The following is a 25,258-nucleotide window of genomic DNA, read 5'->3' as shown; positions in this document are numbered from 1 at the left end:
TAAAACTGATATTCAGCAAAAGAGAGGGTGTGTTTCGTATTTTCTCTGAAATTGAAAGGAGGCAGTTGTTATCGGCTTTGTTTTGCTATAAATATCCACACAGTGAAGATGACGCTCATATATGCAGCACGACGCCTCAACATTTCTGCTGTCTAAGTTGCTAATATTAAAATGAAAATAGGCAGTTCCTTAAATCATGTTTACATTTTATTGTTCAGAAAGTGAAACAACGAAGCCAGGGTGATGTGAATGAAGTTATAAAGTACACTGTTCCCTTTGAAGATTTACCCGTGTCCTCGGTATAGTCTGTTTTCCATATCAAACTGAGAAGAAGAGACTGCAGCCTTGATCAAACTTGCGAAGTCTGAACTTACACGGAGAAGATGCAGGACTGAACTGTGTGTGTTAGGCTACTTAATATTCAGGAAAAGCCCCAATCAGAGAGGCGAATGTCTGCAGCCCCGCCTCCGTTTTCAGATGTCTCCGTTTTCCATCATCCACACTGAGACGGAGCAGCAGCGTTTCAGAATGAAAACAGCCTCTCCAGCGTTTTCAAAACGCTCCGTTTTCGGCACTCGAGAACTCCGGCGTAGTGTGGACGGTTGGCGTAACCGTAGCAAAACTTATGCGTTTTTAAACTAAAACGCATTAGTGTAAACGGGGCCTCAGTAGTCCTTCATTAGCATACAAGGAAAAGTATATCATATTTTCTCAGCTTACATCAAAAAGAAAAACTAGATTATTTGAAAATTTTACCATTTAAATGGTAAATAATGTTGTGTATTTGATTTTTATAATGCTATACATTTTTATTCATCTTTATTTTAATTTAGCATCAAGTTAAACTACATAGAGTTGTCTTCCTCAGCAACTATCTCAAACTAAATAAGTTAATGTTATATATATCTATGCATATGCATATGTATACAAATACTGTACATATGGTTAACTTTAAGTTCAAGTTTTTAAAAAATGGTTTGTTTTGTTAACGAAAACAATCTTGAATTAAAACATAAGAAAAACACATTAATTAACACACTTAATTGATATTTAACATATTGTTTGATTGTATGGCCACAAAATATAAACACATGTGTCAAATGTAACTGTAAAGCATGACATTAACATGTTATAAATAATAAGTGGTTTTCTATGAATCTGCACTGAAGCAAATAACTGAAATAAATTAGTTTTTAATTTGACAATTTCAGAGGTAACAAGTGTATAATATAAAAACGCAATAACATTCCTTGGCAGTACGAGCTCTGACAGTATTAGAAATAATTGTGTTTGTCCTGCACACAATATTCACTTTCTTCTTAGACTCGTTTTGTTCTTTCAGAAAGTTCTTCTGTCACGCTCGCAGATCTCAGCGTCATATTAAAAGTTTGATCACAGGAAAACTTCAGATCAGATCGTACAGAGTAACGCAGAACAGAACACAAGGTCAATAGATTTTGAAGACAAAAAGGCACAGGTCTTTTGTGCTCCAGAACTTAGTTTGTGTTGATGTTTTAATGCTGAGAAGCATATAAAAGGAACAGTCCACTTTTTTGGAGAATAAGTTTATTTTACAGCTCCCGTAGAGTTAAATAATTGAGTTTTGCTGGTTTTGAGTCCATTCAGCCGATGTCTGTGTTACTTTTAGCTTTGCTTAGCATAGCATAAATCATTGAGATGCTAATGATCCAATTTGATTTACTCAAGTATAAAAAACTTTGGAAATAAACTAATTTTAAAGCTCCCATAGACTTAGGCAGTTGAGTTTTACTGTTTTTCAATCCATTCAGCTGACCTCTGGGTAACTTTTAGCTTAGCTTAGCATAAATCATTGAATCGGATTAGACCATTAGCATCTCACTCAAACATTACAAACTTTTGGAAATAAACTCATTTTACAGCTCCCATAGAGTTAAACAGTTGAGTTTTACAGTTTTTCAATCCATTCAGCCGATCTTTGGATCACTTTTAGCTTAGCTTAGCATAAATCATTGAATCGGATTAGACCATTAGCATCTCACTCAAACATTACAAACTTTTGGAAATAAACTCATTTTACAGCTCCCATAGAGTTAAACAGTTGAGTTTTACAGTTTTTCAATCCATTCAGCCGATCTTTGGATCATTTTTAGCTTAGCTTAGCATAAATCATTGAATCGGATTTGACCATTAGCATCTCACTCAAACATTACAAACTTTTGGAAATAAACTCATTTTACAGCTCCCATAGAGTTAAACAGTTGACTTTTACTGTTTTTCAGTCCATTCAGCCGATCTCTAGGTCACTTTTAGCATTGAATCTTATTAGACCATTAGCATCTCACTCAAATATAAAAAATAAAAAATACTTGGAAATAAACTCCTTTTACAGCTCCCGTAGAGTTAAATATTTGAGTTTTACACTTTCTGAAACCATTCAGCCAATCTCTAGGTCACTTATAGCTTAGCTTAGCATAAACCATTGGATCTGATTAGACCATTAGCATCTCACTCAAATAAAAAAATAAAAAATAAAAAACTCTTGGAAATAAACTCCTTTTACAGCTCCCGTAGAGTTAAATATTTGAGTTTTACACTTTCTGAAACCATTCAGCCAATCTCTAGGTCACTTTTAGCTTAGCTTAGCATAAATCATTGAATCAGATTAGACCATTAGCATCTCACTCAAACATAAATAACAATAAATTTGATTTAACTACAGAAAAGTCAAGCTTTAAATGTGAAAATTATTGACATTATTATTTTTTTTGTGAGATGCTAATGGTCTAATAACATTTAATGATTTATGCTAAACTAAAAGTGCTCACAACAGACCCAGAGATCGGATGAATGGATTCAAAAATTGTCATTTTTTTAAGCGAGACTATTTAATTCTAAGTTTAATAACTTAATTAGCTGTTTATAGCTGTTGTAAAAATGAGCCAATAATGCGTGTTCTCCAATAATGTGCAACTTTTCTTACAACTTTTTCGATAGACAGGATCATTTAGGAATCCAGAAGAGTGTAAACACCATCTGCATGTCAGAGTAAGCATCTTTTTCTACTATGAAGTATGCAAAAATGCTGTATGATAAATGAGTATAATATCCAAATGCACATTATTCATGAGAACAGCAGATGAATGTGATGAAATAAGCTGGAGGAAAACAACTGTTTAGATGAATAATTATTTAATTTGACATAAATGGCTTATTTCATTTTGGCGTAACATATATTACGGCCTTTGTGGTAAGATGTGGAAATAAAGAAACATAAACGTGTTTACAAAGCAATTGATAATTAAGAAATATTTCCATTTACATTCAATTTTTTTTAATATTGAGGCTGAATGGAAAAACTTTTCTTCTACAGCATAAGGGATTTTTTAAATGCAGCTTGCTTGTTTTCATGTCTAAGCGCGGCACTTAAAATTGCAGTGGGGTGTTTTGTTAATAGCGGCCTTGAGGTGAGGGAAAAACTGTTTGGCTCATAACCAGTAGTTTTACAGCCTTCGCATACAAACAAGCAGCTCCTTTTGGACCAAATATCAAATATTCAGATGCGCCGTCCTACATCAGAACAGAGATCTCTGCAGTATAGTACAATATCTAATGATATTTTGTATATGAGTGCCTATAAAATTATGTATTATAATAATTATGTAAACAAGCCCTGTTTAGTTATTTGAACTTATTATATTGCAACACATGCAACTCAAATGTATGCTGTTTAAAATGTAAGAGTAATTTGTTATCTTGACTATCATAACATAAAACCAAAATTGCGCGTTTACTAGTATTTGGTTGAATTTACTCACTCGTGCTTATAAGTTTTACCAAATAAAATATAATATTTATTATTAAGAACATCTAATATATGAAAAGGCACCAAAGCTTTAAAAATATTACATTTATTTACTTCCAAAGCTCAAAAACATTACACACTGTGATATCCTTTTGATCTCAGAATATGGTCTAGCTTTTGAGGATCTTTTGGTCTACTTCACTTTGTCAGGCAGGTCCTATTTTTGATTGCGATGTATAAAAATCTCTTTAATAAATTTAAAAATGTCACTTTAAAGTTTAAAGCATCATTACAAACTAAAACCCCAAACATTTGAATGATATCTTATGTGGATTGGAAAATCTCAAAATGACTGAACTGGACTAGAATGTTCAGGCAGAATCCCGACAGATTAATTGAGCATTAATCTTAAGTGTTACCCAAATAATAATAATAAAAACATTAATAATAAGAATAAGAATAAGAATAAGAAATCATAAAACGTTATAACCTTTCCAGACTGATAGATCTCTATTTTCTATCTCATTTGTTTTTGAACTTTGGATCTTGTCATGGTGTCTGGCTTTTGAGGATCTTTTGGTCTACTTCACTTTGCCAGGCAGGTCCTATTTTAAGTGATTTCTTGATTGGTGTGAAAGTAATCAGGCAAGAAAGAAACTGACCTCAGGTGTGAAAAAACAGAGTTATGTTTTAAGAGGGGGGCAATCACTTTTTTCACATAGAACTATGAATAATAAGAAATCAATTATCATGGCAATAGTCATTATTATAATTTTTTCCATGCATAATTAAGCATTCATTCCTTTTTTACATTTACAATATTATTTTCTTTCTCATTTGTTTTTGAGCTTTGAATCTTGCGATGATGTTTATCTTTTGAGGATCTTTAGGTCTACTTCACTTTGTCAGGCAGGTCTTTTTTAAGTAATTTTTTGATTGCCATGTATAAAAATCCCTTTTAGAGTTTTAATAATGTACTTTAGAGTTTAAAGCATCATTACAAACTGAAAACCCCAAACATTTAAATGATATCTTATGTGGATTGGAAAATATCAAAATGACTGAACTGGACTAGAATGTTCAGGCAGAATCCCAACAGATTAATTGACCATTATACTTAAGTGTTACCCCCCAAAAAAAGATAAATACATTAATAATAATTATAATAAAAGCTTTATAACCTTTCCAGATTGATAGATCTCTATTTTCCTTCTTATTTCTTTTTGAACTTCAGATCTCGTCATGGTGTCTAGCTTTTGAGGATATTTTGGTCTACTTCACTTTTTCACATAGGACTATGAATAATAAGAAAACAATTATCATGGCAATAGTCATTATTATGATTTTCCACCACATAATTTAGCATTTTGGCTGATCTGATTCCCCAAAAAAAACTTTTTATACATTTATAATATTATTTTCTTTCTCATTTGCTTTTGAGCTTTGAATCATGCGATGATGTCTATCTTTTGAGGAAATTTTGGTCTACTTCACTTTGTCAAGCAGGTCCTATTTGAGGGATTTTTTTGATTGTGACTGTGTGGCAGTAATCCGGCTTGTGTGTGGCCAGAGAAAATGTTAGATGAGGGTTGGGCAAATACTTTTTCTCACAGGGCTAAAAAAGAAATTGATCATCATGCAACAATCATGATTATGATTTTTTTTTACCATAATTGAGCATTTAGGCTGATTTGATTCCTGAAATGAAGTCCCTTTTACACATTTATAAACGGCACTTTAGAGTTTGATGTATCTTACAAACTAAAACCCCCCAAAAAACTAACTTTTACACGATAGCTTGTGTAGATTTGAAAATCTCCAAATGACAGACCGAACTAGAATGTTCAGGCAGAATCTTGACAGATTAATGGACAATTATTCTAAAGTGTTACCCAAAAAAACACACGAATAATAAGAAGAAATCAAAAAGCTTTAAAATCTGTTCCAGACTGATAGATCCCTATTTTCTTTCTCATTTGTTTTTGAACTTTGGATCTTGACGTGGTGTCTCGATTTTGAGGATCTTTTGGTCTACTTCACTTTGTCAGGCAGGTTCGGTTCTGTTTAAGTGATTTCTTTATTGGAAACAGGTGTGACAGTAATCAGGCCTGGGTGAGGCTAGAAAAACTGATCTCAGGTATGATAAACCAGGGTCATGTTTTATAAGAGAGGGAGGGGGAAAGAAATCAATTATGATGGCAATAATTAGGATTATGACACCCCCCCCCCCCTCCCCAAAATTAAGCATTTAGGCTGATTTCGCCAAAAAATAAAAATGAATTTGTAAATGACACTGTTGAGTTATTGCAACATTACAAGCTAAACCTTTAAAAAAAAAAGCTTATGTAGATTTGAAAATCTCACAACGACAGATTGAACTAGAATGTTCCAGCAGAATCCCGACAGGTTAATGAAGTCCAAATCTTGATCAAAGCCAAGAGTTTCATATCAGCTAGGAGCGAATGTTCTCTGCGGCGGGGAGAAGCAGTCAATGCAATCGTAAATACCCAGCATGGCACGAAAAATAGCAACAGCCTTTCCCTTCAGCTCATATATATCTCACACACACCTGAAGGATTCTGGTCTCTTCTCTGGGAATAAGAGTAAATATATTCACTGTATGAAGGGCAGCTTGAAGGCAGACGCTTCTTCCACGCGCACAGGGACGACAACAAGTCATACATTTAGAAAATGAGTTTTGGTTGTGCGGATGGGGCTGAGATTGAACACTGTTCCGGGCTTCTTTTTTTTCCCCATCAGGCTGGTGGGGAGTTTGTTCTGATAAGGCTGATTCTCTGCGCTGAAGGGAGCCGACAAAGTCCGTTCCTTGATAAAATAATGAATATTTCATTCAGATCAAAACAGCCAACAGCCATGTGTGGTTTTATCTAATGAGCCCCATAACAAATGAGAGGCAATATCAAGTTGTTAAGCGAGAGAGTTTACGCGCTGTGCCTCTAGAGAGAGGGATTTTGGGAAATCTGAGCTATTTGATGTTCATTTGGAAAATGGGCAATTATGCACAAAGATGTGGCAGCTTAGACCACAGTCTGTTTTGAAGATGAGCAGACTGACCTCAGGATAATCTAATACCCAAACATTGTAAGTGCAAAAAAGTGTCTATTAATAGTCAAAAACGCCTATTATTTTGAATTCTTTGTAATTATCCAAAACGAAAAACAACAAGATAAAACAAAACAACAAAAAAACAGGAATAATAAGAAATCAGAAAGTTTTACAATATTTTCCAGATTGGTAGATCGCTACTTTCTTTCTTATTTGATTTTCAGCTTTAGATCTTGGCATGCATTTTTTTTTTTTTTTGAGGATCTTTTGGTCTACTTTGTTAGACAGGTCCCATTTAAGTGGTCTTGATTGCGAACAGGTGTGGCAGTAATCAGGCCTAGGTGTGGCTAGAGAAATTGATCTAGTGTGATACAGAAGAGTTAAGTTATGTTTTAAGAGGGGGGCTAACACTTTTTCACACAGTCTATGAATAATAAGAAAAAAAACAATATTAGATTATATTATTTTCTTTGCTTTATTATTAATATTCCATGTATTTTGTTCTTTTATTGCTGTTGTGCTTCTTGGTAGTTATTGTGAAATGCAAAACTAATAAAAAAATTTTTTAAAGATTATATTAAGTTTTAAGTATGTTTTTGGACATAAAATCAACGTATTAAACATGATTTGTGATGGATTACTATAGAATGGAGTAATGATGCTGAAAATTCAGATGTGTCCCTGAAAAAATTACATTTTTAATGTATTCAAAAAAGAAGAAAAGGTTTTAAAATTGTGATATTAAAAATTGTCTTTGCATTACTGTATTTTTATCAAATATGTATTTACATCTGTCAAACACCTCCATCAAAAGCATATAGGGATAATATAACTAAAGGATAATAGAAGCATATAGGGATAATAGAATCTAAGTACAAAAAGTAATTGTATGCAAATAGTTTAACAAAATTAACAATTAGTCAAATGCAGTAAACAAATTATCTACACATATTATATTTATTTATAAATATTAACATTTATAAATTATCAAATGCAGATAAACAACAACATGGGAAATATTTGAAAAGGGATTTTAAAAATTAAAGCTGTATATAGAAAGTGTACAAAACAAAAAAAATAGAATAGAAAGTGTTAATATAATAATAATTATAGTAATAATAATAATAATAATAATAATAATAATAATAATAAATTAATTAAGCCTTAGTTAGCTTAAAAGTCTTACAATAAAACTATTAGTATTACTTTGAACTCTGCTAAAGCTCCACTTAAACAAATTTTTTCAACCCAGGCTCATTCTGAAAACATACCCCTATACACATTTCTGGGGAACACCAAAAACATCCCAGGAGATATCTTTATTAGAGGTTTTTATTTTTTTTCCAATCCCCCAAAGGCCGCTGTGTACCCTTTTTGAGATCTCAAATTTCTCTAGCAAGTCTCATTAGCTACTGCTGTTAATCCACCAGAGGCCGCTGTCGACCACCCTCCTCCTTCCCTAAACCCAACGAATAGTGTTTTCAAAACCACCAATTGACCAGCCCACCCACTTCCCTAAACAGTTTTACAAAGCAATCTAGAAAAAGAAAAGCCTTCGCCTAATTTTTACCACGTTTTCAGATTTTACCACATTCTCACCCTGTTATTTACTTGTTATTTTATTTTTTGACTTCCGATTATTGTCTCACCCGCTTTCTGGAATCTGTCTACGCCTATCGTCATGGTACTAGTCTGCCAACATACATGTCAAGCTACTAAACAAACTGGTAACAGCGGGAAAGCCGTCCATACGGAAGTGGTCAGCTGGTAAGCGCGAAAAGAAATGGTGTCAGACTGCGCCGTATCGTTCATTTTAAAGACGAAATGCAGCCATATGTACTTCTGGCTACATAATTCACGATCTCCAGAAATGTATATAAGGCTACGTTTTGAGAATGAGCCTGTGTTGAAAACTCCTTAAACACATCGACTCTATTAATTTTACTATGACTTAAGCGACCCTGCGTATGTTAATCAATCCCATCATACACTATAGTCATTCGGCAAAAGTAATGATCTTTTATATTCAAATCGATGGTATTTTGAGCAGACGTTCATCTGCCGACTCTGATCACTAACCTCACAAAAACACCACACTACTCCATAAGATAAAGCCATCGACTTTCCGTCAAGAGAGACCTAATCTCCCCTCGCATCCTCAGTTAAGACTTTCCCCAGAAAGACATCGCTCTCGGGTTTATGATTCAGGGACGCAAACAGAATCAGGCAGAACTTGGCGGCCTCCAAACCAATTCTCCGCCTGTGCAATTATAGGAAACCCATCTCCAGTTATATAAGCCTCTTTTATTTTACAGCAAACATCAATCTGGGTTATGGAATCTGACATGGAAGGCAAAGCAGAACACAAGAGCATTAAATATTCCGTTAGTCTGCTGGACGGATGAGCAGAGGCGGTTGTTAACTCTGATATCTGATCACAGGAAGAAGAAAAAAAATGGGAGAAGAAGAGCAGGTCGAAGCTCTCAATGTCCCTCGGTGCTGACAACTCACTTTCGCTTCTGTCCAGAGAAGCAAGATGCAAGACAATTAACGCAGCTGTGAAGATGGGTGTAGGTTAGGACAGGAAGGCACTGGAAAAACGACGCTTGAATTCAGTGGGCTGAATTTATAAGGATGTCTATTATGATCAGGGTTCCCACTCTTTTATAAACAGCCGATTCAAGGACTTTTCAAACCACCATTAATTTCAAAGCAAGCACTGTTGTAATTCACCATGCACCATGAAAGCCCTAACTGTACTTGACATTTCACTTACACTTAATATTTCCATTAAAAATGTGAGTGATGATTTTTAAAAATTCCAGTATGGTTCTTGTTCGTTTCAATTACTCGATTCTTTACACAAATTACATGGGGTCACATACAAATAGAAGAAAAAGTAGGAAAAAAAACAACAAAACAGTGTGGCAGGTGTGCATGTTTTCATGCATGTGTGTGCGCATGTAGAGGTAACTGGGTGGAGAGGTCACAGTACATAAATAAGATAACAAAAAAATTATATATGTATGTCCGGTAGCTAACTTTCTGCAGCTCTCACATGGTCCCCCACTGAAGCTAAGCATGGTTGTGCCTGGTCAGTACCTGGATGGGAAATCACATGGGGAAACTAGCTTGCTGCTGGAAGTGGTGTTAGTGAGACCAACAGGGGGGTGTTCAACCTGCGGTCTGTGTAGGTCCTAACGCCCCAGTATATTGATGGGGACTCTAAACTGCTCAGTAAGCATCATCTTTTGACTCTCTGTGGTGGTGGATGAGGAGATTCCCCCTAAAAAAAGTGTAAAGCATTTTATGTGTCCAGAAAAGCGTTTTATAAATGTAAGGAATTAATTAATTAATCAATATATATACATACATATATATAGCCCCCCTTTGAATTTTATTTTCTTTTTTAAATATTTCCCAAATTATGTTGAACAGAGCAAGGACATTTTCACAGTATGTCTGATAATATTTGTTCTTCTGGAGAAAGTCTTATTTGTTTTATTTCGGCTAGAATAAAAGCAGTTTTTAATTTTTTAAACACCATTTTAAAGGTCAAAATTATTAGCCCCTTTATGCTAAGTATTTTTTAATAGTCTACAGAAGAAACCACCGTTATACAATAACTTGCCTAATTAGTTGTCTTTAAATGTCACTTTAAGCTGTATAGAAGTGTCTGGAAAAATATCTAGTCAAATATTATTTTCTGTCATCATGGCAAAGATAAAATAAATCAGTTATTAGAGATGAGATATTAAATCTATTATGTTTAGAAATTTGTTGAAAAAAATCTTCTCTCTGTTAAACAGAAATTGGGGGAAAAATAAACAGTTGGGTTAATAATTGGGGGAGGGGGGGCTAATAATTCTGACTTTAACTGTATACATGATTAAACAATGAGTAAACTTTCATTTTTGGGTCAACACATTATAAATTACCAGACAAAAGTCCTGTCGTTGATCTCAGTTGTAAGAGCAACAAATAACAACTTGACCTCTAGTTGATCATTAATAAAAGTGCCAGAAGGTGGATTTTGCAGATGAAGCATCTGTTGATGCATCACAAATACTACAGAAAACCTACTGGAACCAGCATGGAGCCAATATTCTCACAGAAATCAGTCAAGTTTGGTAAAGGAAAAATCATGGTTTGGGGTTACATTCAGCATGGGGGCGTGTGAGAGATCTGCAGAGTGGATGACAACATCAACAGCCTGAGGTATCAAGATATTTGTGCTGCACATTACATTACAAACCACAGCAGAGGGCAAACTCTCCAGCAGGATAGCGCTCCTTCTCATACTTCAGCCTTCACATCAAAGTTCCTGAAAGCAAAGAAGGTCAAGGTGCTACCGGATGGGCCAGCCCAATCACCAGGCATAAACATTATTGAGCATGTTTGGGGTTAGATGAAGGAGGCATCTTGAATCTTGATGAGCTCAGAGTCCTGCAAGAACACCTTCTTTGCCATTCCAGATGACTTTATTAATCAGTGATTTGAGTCATTGCAGAGATGTATGGATGCAGTCCTCCAAGCTCACGGGGGTCAGACACAATATTCATTATTTTAATCTTTTAATCTAGAGGCCTTTGCCTTTTATATAAGCCACTTCTGATACCAAATGATCAACTAGAAGTCAAGTTATTATTTGTTGTTCCTAAAACCTGGACAGACGACATGACTTTTGTCAGGTAGTGTACATGTCAATGTGCTGTTTATGTGCACAACTGATCCAAGTCAAATGCATTTATGCACGTAAAGCAAAGTTAACAAGTTAAATGTACCTCTCATGATTCCTGCCTGTGTGTGTATGTTTGTGTGTGTGTGTGTGTGTGTGTGTGTGTGTGTGCGCGGAGGCTGCTTCATTTGATAAAGGTCTTCTCTCCGGAGACATCTGGTGTGTGTGTGAGTCAGACTGCTTTCTGGCAAGTCCAAGAGAGCAACAGAACAGCAAAGAAAACACCATCTATAGTTGATTCGCCACAAACACACACTACAAACTAGCTTACATACCAACGCCGCGGACTCAGACAGACACACCATCCAAAAATCAATGCAAACACACTCGCTGCGGTTCTCAAATCAAAGCGAGTGTTTACCTGAGCGCTCATTACAAGCAGAATGGCCAAATTTAAAGCGGCGGGCGCGTCATCGCCACATAAAATATTCAAACCGATGAAGCCTTGACGGCAAAACAACAAAACAAGTGGCATTTTTCATATGGGCCCAAAGATTTTTCTGTCAGGGGAAAGTGTGTGAGTCAGAGATATTAGCCTTTGGGTGCTCGATTTACCCCAAGACAGGCGTGACGCATTACTTCCTCTCTGTGAAGTTATTAAGTGAGTTTGCACCAATCAAATGGGGAGGAAAATCGTTTATAATGCAGATCTTACACAAGCCACGGTTGACGCTGAAAAATGCGTGGGAGCCACAAAAAGTTGATGAATAATTAAAAATGTTAAACATGTCTTGTGTCTATACCTTGGAAAAATTAGGTCCACTTTAAGAGGATAGGGGGAAAAAAGCTATAAGATTTGGCCACCCTTTATTGATTGTGTTGACCATATCAGATAATGCCTTAATAATTCCTACGCCTTATTCTTGTTTATACAAAGCACTTTAAACAAAAATTGAGCATGAAATGTGCTATATGAATAAATGGCCTTGCCTATTATTATTATTATTAGTAGTAGTAGTAGTAGTAGTAGTAGTAGTAGTAGTGTTAATAATAATATTAGTGTTGCTGTTGTTGTTGTTAATAATTATTTTTATATATGTTAATTATTAAATTAACAATAATAATTATAACAATATAATAATATATAAAACAATATAACAATATAATAATAATAATAATAATAATAATAAACAATAATAATCATTTTATTGTCATTATTATTTATATATAATATATTATTATTTATATTAATAATAATCATCATCATTATTAATAATAATAATTATTATTGCTATTAATATTATTTATATATTGTTATTTATAATAACAACAACAACAACCATTAATAATAATTATTATTATTGTTATTATTATTAGTAGTAGTAGTAGTAGTAGTAGTAGTAGTATCATTAGTATTATTATTAATGATAATAATAATATCATTGTTGTTGGTGGTGTTAATATTTATTATTATTTATATTCATTATTAAAAAATATTATTATTGTATATTTTTATTCTAATTATTATAATAATTATTATGATTAGTTATGTTATTATTTATATTACTATTAATAATAGCCATCATTATCAATAATAATGATTAATATTATTTATTTTTCAGTTATATTATTATTATTATTATTATTATTAATTAGTTTTTTTATATTAAGAATTAATAGCAGCAATAATAAACAATTATTATTATTATTATTATTATTTATATATTATATTATATTTTTATTTATATTAATAATAATCATCAACATCATCATTAATAATAATAATAATAATAATTATTATTATTATTATTAATATTATTATTATTATTATTATTATTGTTTTGTATTATTATTATTATTATTTATAGATGATATTATTATTATTTATATTATTAATAATGATAACAACTATCATTATTATAATTATTATTATTATTTATAGATTATAGTATTATTAGTTAGATTAATAATAATAATCATTATTATTAATAATAATTAGTACTGTAGTTATTATATTATTATTATTATTTTATATTATTTTTTATATTAATAATAATAATCATCATCATTATTATTATTATTATTAAGAAGAAGAATTTTATTTTATTAATATAATTATTATTATGTATATATTTTTTTCTTTTTTCTTCAACAAACAGCTTTTTTACTCAAACACCAAATTTCAGCTTCAATTATTAGACAGCTCCTTTTGTAAGGATTGTGGGGTTTGTGCTTAAAAAATTGTATTTAAAAAATGAACCAAAAAAAGTTAAACATGTTAAAGAAGGATGTGTTCTGATAAAATGGCGAGTTCAAGGATTTGAGACACGAAGAGTATGATAGCGATGACGTCCTGTCACGACTGTGAGTTGAAGGACTTTGATGATTACTAGACGAGTGTGAAAATGGAGAGCGAATAAATGGTTATTGGACACAGGTGTCAGATGAGGCATCAACTCTCTCAGACCTGGAACGGCATTAAATAGGCTTTGTGGAGAGCGACGAGTCTCTGCGGTGGCATTTATTACCAAAAAAATCTTTAACAACAAATTTTTTATAGGAACAACATCCAGAGTAGTTCAGTGTAAATGCTCAGTAGCTTTAAAACATAAATGAAACTGTAAAACAAACGCATTTTTGATTTATCTGTTGATAATTTGTTATTCTTTGTGCTTCCTTTTCAGTCGTTTTTTTTCTTGCTTCTCTTCTGTCATGTTTAAGTGTGTGTTGTGTGCTGAATGTTCAATTCAAGTTTATTTGTACAGTGCATTTCACAATAAAAAAGCAGCTTTATAAGAGGTGCATATCACTGCATTACAATCAAATTCTGAAAAGTAAAAGTTTATTGGTTACCAGAACTTTATTAGTTACTAATAACTGTAACTAATTAACTAGTAACTAATAGATTAACAGTTAAAGTTATCATATATAAACCTGAATGTTGATGCCTGTGCTCCACACAGACAAAATCATTTGTAAAATACACTCCCACTTCATTAGAGATTATATAAAAAGCACAATGTGTGTGCAAATGCCATTATCGTATTAATACAAGTTTTACTAGTAGCTAGTTTTAGTATTTTTAAATCTCGATATTTGTTTTGTTTTTTTTTAAACAGAAGCCCATTTATATGTTTATTCAATTGATAATGCAAGCACCTACACTTCATCAGGGAGTTTTACCTAAGAGGCTAAGAAGGAGCAACAGAATGAAGGGATGAAGATATTCACTTTTAAAAGGGACTCATTCTGGCTGTTTACACATGTCCAGTTAAGGTTAAATTGTTGGTGAGTACTTCATAAGGGTCGGTTTCAAGTGTGCATTCACTAAAACACCACTTGAACGTTTTAAAAAGTCATATCTACTTAATATGACTTTTCCAACCAAAAACCAGTGCTGCTTGACTTTCCAAACGCAACAATATCTTCAAATATACAGAAAGCGAGGCAGGATTGCTCTGGTTTATTGAACACAAAGCCCAAAGTCCATATATCAGAGTTTCAGTAAAGCCATGCTCAAAACCGACCCTTCTAAAGTTCTCACCACCAATTTAACCTTAATTGGAAATTATGAAAATGACCAGAATGATTCCCTTTTAAAAGTGAACATCCTCGTGCCTTCATTCTCTTGCTCCTTTCAAGCCTTTTGGGTAAAAACTCTCTGGTGAAGTTTTTGCATAATCCACTAGAAATTGAGACAACTCCGAACTATCGCCTCAACAACCAATTCTTAGGTAGCACAAGGGTTCAATTTTACAGTTGTTTGGTTGGTAAATTCAAGAGAGTACAATCACAAGTGTCTTTAATATTGTTCATATAAACTTAAAACGATGACTTTTTCAGCCCAACTCAGTTTAAAACACTTACAATAACCATAAGAAATAGAAACAGTGCTGCTTGACTTTCCAATCCCAATGACAATCTCAAAAATCCAATAAGAAAATGAGGCAGGATCTGTCTGGTTTTATTGAATCCAAAGGCAGGTCCAAATTGCGTTACAGTGAAGCTGCACTTGAAACCGACCTTTCTAAAAGTACTACTCACCACTTTAACCTTAACTTAAAAATGATGTAAATGACCAGAATGAATCCATTTTAAAAGTGTATATAATCATTCCTTCATTCTATTGCTCCTTTCAAGACTCTTAGGTGAAACCCTCTGATGAAGTCTAGGTGCTTGCGTAACCATCCGGAAATTGAGGCAACTCCAAACACCGCCTCAACAACAAATCCTTACCTAACACAAGGGTTCATTTATAAAGTTGCTTGGTGGGGCAATTCAAAAGAGTCCAACTGCAAGCACTAATCAGTTTTAAACACTTATAATATCCATATGAAATAGAAACAGTGCTGCTTGACTTTCCAATCAGAATGACAATCTCAAAAATCCAATAAGTAAATGAGGCAAGATCTGTCTGGTTTTATTGAATCCAAAGGCAAGTCCAAGTAGTGTTTCAGTGAAGCTGCACTTGAAACCGACCCTTCTAAAGTACTCGCTAACAATTTAACCTTAATTAGAAATTCTTGAATCATGTAAAAGACCAGAATAAATCCATTTTAAAAGTGAATATCTTCATCCCGTCATGCTCTTGCTCCTTCCAAGCCTCTCAGGTGAAACTCTCTGATGAAGTCTATGTGCTTGCGTAATCGAAACAAATTCAAAATGAAACAAATTTTTAGCTAGCACAAGGGTTCGATTTTACAGTTGCTTGGTGGGACATTTCAAAAGAGTCTAAACACAGGAAGTCTCTGGCTTTATTGAATCCAAAGGCAAGTCCGAGTGGTGTTTCAGTGAAGCTGCACTCGAAACCGAACCTTATTAAGGACTCGCCACCAAATTAACCTTAATTGGAAATGATGTCAACGACCAGAATTATGCCATTTTAAAAGTGAATATCTCTGTCCCTTCGTTCTCTCGCTCCATTCTAGCCTCTTAGGTGAAACTCTCTGATGAAGTGCTTGCGTAATCCCCAGAAATTGAGACAACTCCAAACCATTGACTTAACAACAAATTCAAGCACAAGTGTTCATTTTTACAGTTGCTTGGTGGGGCAATTCAAAAGGTCCAACTGCAAGCTATAATCAGTTTTAAACACTTATAATATGCATATGAAATAGAAACAGTGCTGCTTGACTTTCCAATCCCCAATGACAATCTCAAAAATCCAATAAGTTAATGAGGCAAGATCTGTCTGGTTTTATTAAATCCAAAGGCAAGTCCAAGTAGCGTTTCAGTAAAGCTGCACTGTCGCCAACAATTTAACCTTAATTAGAAATTCTTGAATTATGTAAACTACCAGAATGAATCCATTTTAAAAGTGAATATCTTCATCCTGTCCTTCTCTGGCTCCTTCCAAGCCTCTTAGGTGAAACTCTCTGAGGTAGTCTAGGTGTTTGCATAATCGAAACAAATTCAAAACGAAAAATTCTTAGCTAGCACAAGGGTTCGATTTTACAGTTGCTTGGTGGGACAATGTAAGAGTCTAAACACAAGTCTCCGGCTTTATTGAATCCAAAGGCAAGTCCAAGTGGTGTTTCAGTGAAGCTGCACTCGAAACCGAACCTTATTAAGGACTCGCCACCAAATTAACCTTAATTGGAAATGATGTCAACGACCAGAATTTTGCCATTTTAAGAGTGAATATCTTTGTCCCTTCGTTCTCTCGCTCCATTCAAGCCTCTTAGGTGAAACTCTCTGATGAAGTGCTTGCGTAATCCCCAGAAATTGAGACAACTCCAAACCTTTGCCTCAGAAACAAATTCTAGCACAAGTGTTCAATTTTACAGTTGCTTGGTGGGGAAATTCAAAAGGTCCAACTGCAAACTATAATCAGTTTTAAACACTTATAATAGGCATATGAAATAGAAACAGTGCTGCTTGACTTTCCAATCCCAATGACAATCTCAAAAATCCAATAAGTAAATGAGGCAGGATCTGTCTGGTTTTATTAAATCCAAAGCCAAGTGGCATTTCAGTGAAGCTGCACTTGAAACCGACCCTTCTAAAGTACTCGCCACCAATTTAACCTTAATTAGAAGTTACTGAATTATGTAAACGACAAGAATGAATCCATTTTAAAAGTGAATATTTTCGTCCCTTCATTCTCTTGCTCCTTTCAAGCCTCTTAGGTGAAACTCTCTAATGAAGTCTAGGTGCTTGTGTAATCAACCGGAAATTGAGACAACTCCAAACACCGCCTCAACAGTGGAAATTTGAAGTCTTGAGGAAAGTGCCCACCTGTACGATTCTCCCCGCCCACTTGTAACTAATCACGACCAGTGACGGAAGTGGATGACTAACGGCTCCAACGTAATTGAGAGTGAAATCAGGACCATAGGGAGTATCCAAGTGGTCATGGGATAGCACACTAGCAAAAAAAAAGCAAAAATGGGCACTCGCAGCAGACGTTGGTGGGTTTTGGCAGAATGAAATAAGACAGGCTGGAAACAGCCATCTGACTCTTATACAACATGATTTGTTTGAAAAGTCGGGGCAACCTCACACCGAACAGCCATCTGTCTTCATAAGGCTCCTGCCAGCTCCTCAGGGCCCCGACAATCCAAAAATACACCCAAAAAATCCACAACAAAACTCAGGAAAGTTCCGCCCGGAGTGGGAGATGAGATACAGTGCTTGAATTCAACATGAGCTTCAACTACAAATAGACTGAGACTGAGTGTAGAGTAAGATGTCTTTCACGTTAAAGCTGAAAGAAAATCATTTACAAGTAAATGGAGCCATTCCAAAAGAAACCTCACACCTTCAGTACTTGGGCCGTAATAAGTGTCAAAGGAAAAAAAAACATGCCTTTCTGAATATGTGGCAATGCCAAACCCACTAGTAATACTATGAAGGAGTATAAAACCATAAGTATAAAATGTATAATAAGTAATGTATGATACCTTGATATATAATATGTTATTGGATTATCTATTCATTAACCATGACGTTGTTATGGTACTTTAACTAATACCATAATATATGGAAGTATTAAAATATAATCATCCCTAGAGCTGGCACGAATAGCGGTTTCAAGGTAACCCAGAGTAAATTTTCTTATGGTATTACAATTAAAATATTAATTATTATTAAAACCTTGACTAATTATCATGACTTTGATAACTCACGTAAATGTATACTTACAATAACAATTAATAACACACAACTGCTGCACATTTTTGTTGTTGTTTGTTCATTTTCAGGACCATAACTTGGTGCACGGTTTCTACAGGTTTCATCAAGTCAAATTTAAGACGTTTTAAGACCTTTTTAAGATCATTATAAATTAAATTTCAGACTTACACAAAGCTAAATGCTAAGAACGAGTCAAAGTCGGGGTTAAAACCACGAAGTCTGAACTCGGCATTAGAGAACTTGCTGTAAAATGTCTAATAGCTGTTGTGAAATAAATAACTCTTTGCAGTAATTTGTTTTGTAATATATACCTTTTATATAAATATACCTTATATATGTATATAAGTATATATAAGGTTTTCATATATGTAACATATGTACACATGTTTTGTAATATATATACATATACATACATACATACATATATATATATATATATATATAAATATATATAAATATATATATATATATATATATATATATATATATATATATATACATACATACATATATATATATATATATATATATATATATATATATATATATATATATATATATATATATATATATACATATATATATATACATATATATATATATATATATATATATATATATATATATATATATATATATATACATATATATATATATATACATATATATACATATACATATATATACATATATATATATATATATATATATATATATATATATATATACATACATATATACATATACATACATATATATACATACATATATATATATATATATATATATATATATATATATATATATATATATATATATATATATATATATATATGTATTACAAAACATGTGTACATATGTTACATATATGAAAACCTTTAAAATCAGGACCTTTTTAAAATGATTTAATACCTACGACACAATATTTCTGTGAATTTAAGACTTTATAAGGCCTAAAATTTGTTTAAGACGTTTTAAGACCACGCGGACACCCTATATGTTGTCAAAAATCTTCTTTTCATTAAACAATATGAAAAAATATATACAGAGGGGCTAATAGTTCTGACTTTAACTATGTCTGTACCGTAATATAAAGATAATATATCACTTCAAACTATTAAAAATCTCCATAAAAGTCACTTTTTCCAAACCTTTAACATCAAAAGTTGTCATAAATTCAAAAGAATAAATAAACGAAAAGCAAAAAACATTAAAAACAGATAAGTTTACAGATATAATTCCTGTCTACCTGAATGCCATTTCCTGGACTTCACATATTATGCAAATAAGATACTAGTTTTAGCAAGCGATGCCTTTGCTGTAGCAGCTGATCATTAAAGTTAGTGTTTTTAAACATGCCAGCGACTGGACGTTCCTTCCATAGTGTCTGTAATGTGGCAAACAAAGTGCTCTGCTATTTGCCTTAATAAATCTATAAATAATACAGCTAGAAGCCGTGTGATGCTGCTTCTGAGCTCCAGAAAACCCTTCAACTCTTTTCCAACCGCCTCCGACTGCCAACAGGGAAAGAGACAACTTAATGACGGCTCCTGTCATAAACAGCGATATAGCAGAAGCACAATGGTGTGTGTTTCGCTTTTAGATGTTGTTTTTAAACCGTAATTAAGATCCCAAGCAAAGCCCGTCAGAGCAATAAACAGAGCGTGAGGTTAAAACTCAAAAGATTGTGCTAATATACTGTAATTAAAGCCTCAGATGAGGACAACGATAACCCTCACCGATCTTCTTGGAGCGCTCGTCCCCTCTGCTGTGCACGGTGATGGGAGAGTAGATGAATGGACTGGCGGTGGACATTCCCTGTGCCAAAAGGCCTTTCACCTTGTGAGGACGCAGGCCTACTGGGAGGTTAAGCAGAGACACTGATCTGAAATTAATCACAGAAAGAAAATACAGATTAAGTTAGTGTGTCGAGTAAGCAGGAAGAGCCTGATAAAGTCTCCTATTTGCACTTATGACTGGTTTATACTTCTGCGTTGAGTGATCAGAGTGACCCATGGCACCTGCCTTGAGTGTGGCTGTGTATTTATACTTCTGCATGCTGTTTGTGTTGCTCTGCAATAGCACTTCTGAAACGCTAGCTGGCATTGAGGTTCTTATGTTCCTCTGTGTCCAGTTTCTTTGCTGGTGTTTTGTTTCTTCTAAACGCTACCTTAATGTACGAGTGGCTAAAACTCGCTAATTCAGAGGCGGGAAACGATGTTCTGGTAGCAAGACATTGAATGTTAACGACACATGGAGAGGGAGAAAAAAATTAGGATAAAGCAATATTATTTATTAGAATTAACTCAATATTATTATTATTATTATTATTATTATTAAAATTGCTGCATTATTATATTTTTTTAAAAATCTCTAAAATGCTAATGGATAGATGTTACTTATTACTAAAATGTATTTATTATTTATTACTTGATTAATTACTATTTATTTGTACTATTGTTGTTGTTGAATTGATACATTTTAAATTATTTATTATAATTACTATTGTCTTGTGTAATACTTTTTATAACTAATTTTTATTACTACTTATTATTTATTTATTTATTTATTATTGTTACTTTTATTGCTGATGTTTCTGAATTGTTATATTTAAAAAACTAAAAGCAATCATAAAACAATATTATTTATTATTAAAATATATTAATTTAATATATATATATATATTACTTTATTATTAATTATTGCTATTTATTTTTATTACCATTTTGAAATCTTAAAACGCTATCAATAAATATGATTTATCATAATTACCTATTTTATTATTTATTACTTTATTATTATTTATTATTATCTATTTTTTGATAAAATCTTTAAAATGCTATCAGAAAAAATATATAATTTTTATATTTATTATAATTTTTTTATTTTATTATTTATTACTTTTTTAAATTTATTAATATTTGTTATTATTATGTATTTATAATTATGTTTTATTGGAATAATTACTATTATTAACAGTAATAATAATAGTAGTATTTTATTTATGATTTTTGCATAGGTTTGTTTACATAAAAACCCAATTGTAATAATCTTTATTATTAGTATTATTATTATTATTATTATTATTATTATTATTATTATTATTAATAGCAGTTTTTGAAGCAATATGACTATTACATACACAAAAATTAATTATGAATAATAAGAGTAAAACACAACAACAATAATAATAATAATAATAATAATATACAATATTGCTACTATTTTTAATTATTAATAATAAAAAATAATAATATTTAGTTAGTTATTAATATTATTAGTTATTATAAATGTATTACCTATTTATAAAAATATTTAAAATATATAATAATATAGATAAATTATATTTACTTTAATAATAATAACTTTATTATTATTATTAGTAGTAGTAGTAGTAGTAAATTATCTGTTCATTTTTTTATTAACAATAATAATAATAATAATAAAAAGATGAAATCTTAAATAATAAAACGTGATGAAGATCAGGAGAAATGCAGCTAGCCTGAAGTTTTACAATTAAACATCCCTTCAAGAATAAATTAAGAAATTTGAAGAAAAAAAAAAAAGCAAGCTTTCAGAGATGAGTGTTCAGAGAAACGGCGACTTCAATCAAGTGAGCGTGTTGAGCTTCTCCCACTGCTGGGATTATGAAGTACATCTGTTAAACACATTTACGGGCCCTCACTGAACATCCGCAGCTTCCTTGGGACAGATGAAAAGGATATGTGAAGTTTTGTACTTTCCATAAAAACGTTTAATTTGAGGCAAGAATAAAACAAATGAAAGAACCAAATTTTCATTTGCATTCAGCTTTATGAGTTCACAGGCCAATCAAACTTCACAAATGTTTTGAAGAAAAGTTAGGAGTCATTGTTCAGACACTGAGCTGTGGAAATACACACTCAGACAGCTTTGAGGGTTAAATCTAGTTGTCTATTTTGTATAAGGTTAATGATTAATAAATTAATTGATTATTAATTTCAACGACAATCCATCAAGGTGTGGAAAACGACATCCCTAACTCTATATAACTGTATGTTTATATATGTAAATTGTCTAATTCATTTATATAAATAGATGAAAGCAAAATCAGCCACTTTCGTTTCTAAAAATCATATTCAGAGTAGAAAATAACCCTACACTGAGTGGTTTTGATGAAAGGGATGTGCATAATAGCGCTATATAAAAGCGCTTTAAATGTAAGGAATTATTATTATTATTATTATTATTATTATTATATGACCTGTTTAGAAAATAGTGGTCTCGTGAAGTTTTTTTTACCTGACGATGGGCAGTTTGGTGAAAGGAACAGGGGGAAGTTTGAGTCCGTCAGGAAGGCTGATCACCTCCATTCCTCCTGGACACTTTGACGTGTAGTTCTCCAAGCTCTGGGTCACTTCTTTTTTCTCTGTGGAGCGAGAGAAAGAGAAAAGACAATAAGCATTAGTATTTTTGTGACAGCCAGAAACGTGGGTGGGGAGCAGTTTAAAAGGAAAGACACAACTGACAAAAATAAAAATAAAAATAAAATAAAATAAAATAAAATAAAATAAAATAAAATAAAATAAAATAAAATAAAATAAAATAAAATAAAATAAAATAAAATAAAATAAAATAAAATAAAATAAAATCAAATAAAATACATTTGGATTCATGCATCGCACATCGATGGATTTGGTCTTCAGTGTTTTGACTTTTAGCAGTGAAAATTAAACCACACTAAACTGAACTGAACTAAACTTACAATTGACTATAATCTTCTATTTTAGGATTAATTAAATTAAATAAAAATGTTAGTCATCAAAATAAAATAAAATAAAATATTTTTAATGAAATAAAAATTATTAGTAAAAAAACTGATAAAATAAAATAAAGATAAGAATATGAAATGGTAAAATAAAATAAAACGATATTAAAATATGAAACAAAAAATATTAAAATAAAATGAATAAAATTAAAGTCAGCCATGAATATAAAACAAATAAAATTACATAAAATTAAATAAAATATATAATAAAATTGAATCAGTATAAAACAAAAAAAAAATAAAATAAAAAAGGAAAAATATAAAATAATAAAATGACAGCCATGAGAATAAAACTAAAAATAAAAAAACACTTATGCAAAAAATATGTATTAAATTATATGAAATGGCAAAAGTAAATTACAAATAAAAATCGTAAAACATGCTATTAAAATGTTTAAAAGATAAAACCTTGATGCATTATGTTTACTATTTTTAGTATGCATTGCTTATTAAAACAGTTATAGAAATAAAATAAAATATAAAAATGAAAAAATAACAATTAAATTTAATTAAAATATAAAATAATAAAATAAAATAAAATATCATAAAACTAATAAAACAACATAAATAAAAATAAAAATAAGAAAATATAATAAATAATATTAAAATATTAAATAATTCAATAAAATATGAAATCAGTATAAAACGAATAAAATAAAAAAATAGGTTAAATTAAATTTAAAAAATAAAATAAAATGATTAAGACAGTCAACAGTATAAAATCTATAAAACAAATAATCTAAAAAGATTATGAAAACTATCAAAAAATCATGTAAAAAAATTTGTCTAATAAATTAAACAAAAAAACTAAGTAAAATGAAAGAAAATAAACTATCGATCAAAGTCATATTATGAATAATCAAAGTCATATTATGAATAAAATGAAATAAAATAACATTAAAATATTAAATAAACTAATAAAACAAATATATTTTAAATATATACCAAAATATAAAACAAAAAACAATGAAGCAACATAAAAATTTATACAATTAATTACATGAAATGTAACCAAGTAAAATACATAAAAAAATCAAATATATTCAAAATAAAAATGTTAAATAAAAAAGGTGAAGCCTTGATGCATTTTGAGTGCTATAAGCATTCCTTAATAAAACGGATAGTTATGGCACTAAAAACTGATTCAAATGTCTAACAAACAAAATTTGCATTCCTGAGGTGTTTTCTTTTTCCTTCTTTCTTAAAAGCCAGCCCACACCTCATAAATCAGCAGATTATCAATGTATCTAAAGTGAACCGCGAGTCCCAAGGGTGAAATTACCCACAATCCTCTCTCTCACAGGCCTCTGGTCCAGAGTGAGATATAAATTTAACAAGGCAAATAATGTGCGCGTCCATACATCATGAGGACAGAGTCTATTTTAAGCTCTGTTTGCACAGGTGAGCAGCGTATTGACTTACTGCTCTGTCTATAAAAATGTTTACGGCCTCGGTCTGCCATCAATTCACACCTCACAGGCTTTCCCATAAAACCAATGATCCCGGAGCAGTTTCAATCCAATCCAAACACTCTGAAAAAAAAAAAAATCCCTGCCCTAGTGAGCAACAGGCTCGATATAGTACACGTTAGAGACTAGAGGCAAATAGTAAATAGTCAAATTAATATTGATCATTGAAAACGTATTTATTTATTTATAATAATAATAATAATAATAATAATATATCACTATTGTTATTAGTATTATTGTGTTGTTGTTGTTGTTGTTGTTGTTGTTGTTGTTGTTGTTGTTGTTGCATTCTTTTCTACAAACGCAAAATTAAATTACTA

General features: G+C 31.7%; 1 protein-coding gene across 3 annotated transcripts in view; it reads right to left on the bottom strand.

Annotated features, from left to right (window-relative positions):
* The window catches only part of trappc9 (trafficking protein particle complex subunit 9), a 308,149-nt gene that overhangs the window by 232,532 nt on the left and 50,359 nt on the right, over positions 1-25,258 (bottom strand). For all 3 annotated transcript variants that reach the window (XM_073931376.1, XM_073931377.1, XM_073931378.1), the window contains 2 exons: positions 22,944-23,070; positions 20,402-20,547 (listed from right to left, as the gene is read on the bottom strand). In XM_073931376.1, coding sequence (XP_073787477.1) covers positions 20,402-20,547; positions 22,944-23,070 — 273 coding nt within the window. The remainder of the gene's footprint in view (positions 1-20,401; positions 20,548-22,943; positions 23,071-25,258) is intronic.

The sequence above is a fragment of the Danio rerio genome, chromosome 19 (genome assembly GCF_049306965.1).
Source record: "Danio rerio strain Tuebingen ecotype United States chromosome 19, GRCz12tu, whole genome shotgun sequence".
NCBI classification, from domain to species: domain Eukaryota; kingdom Metazoa; phylum Chordata; class Actinopteri; order Cypriniformes; family Danionidae; genus Danio; species Danio rerio.
The sequence above is the reverse complement of the archived record's forward strand: the minus strand, read 5'-3'. Positions and strand labels throughout refer to the sequence as shown.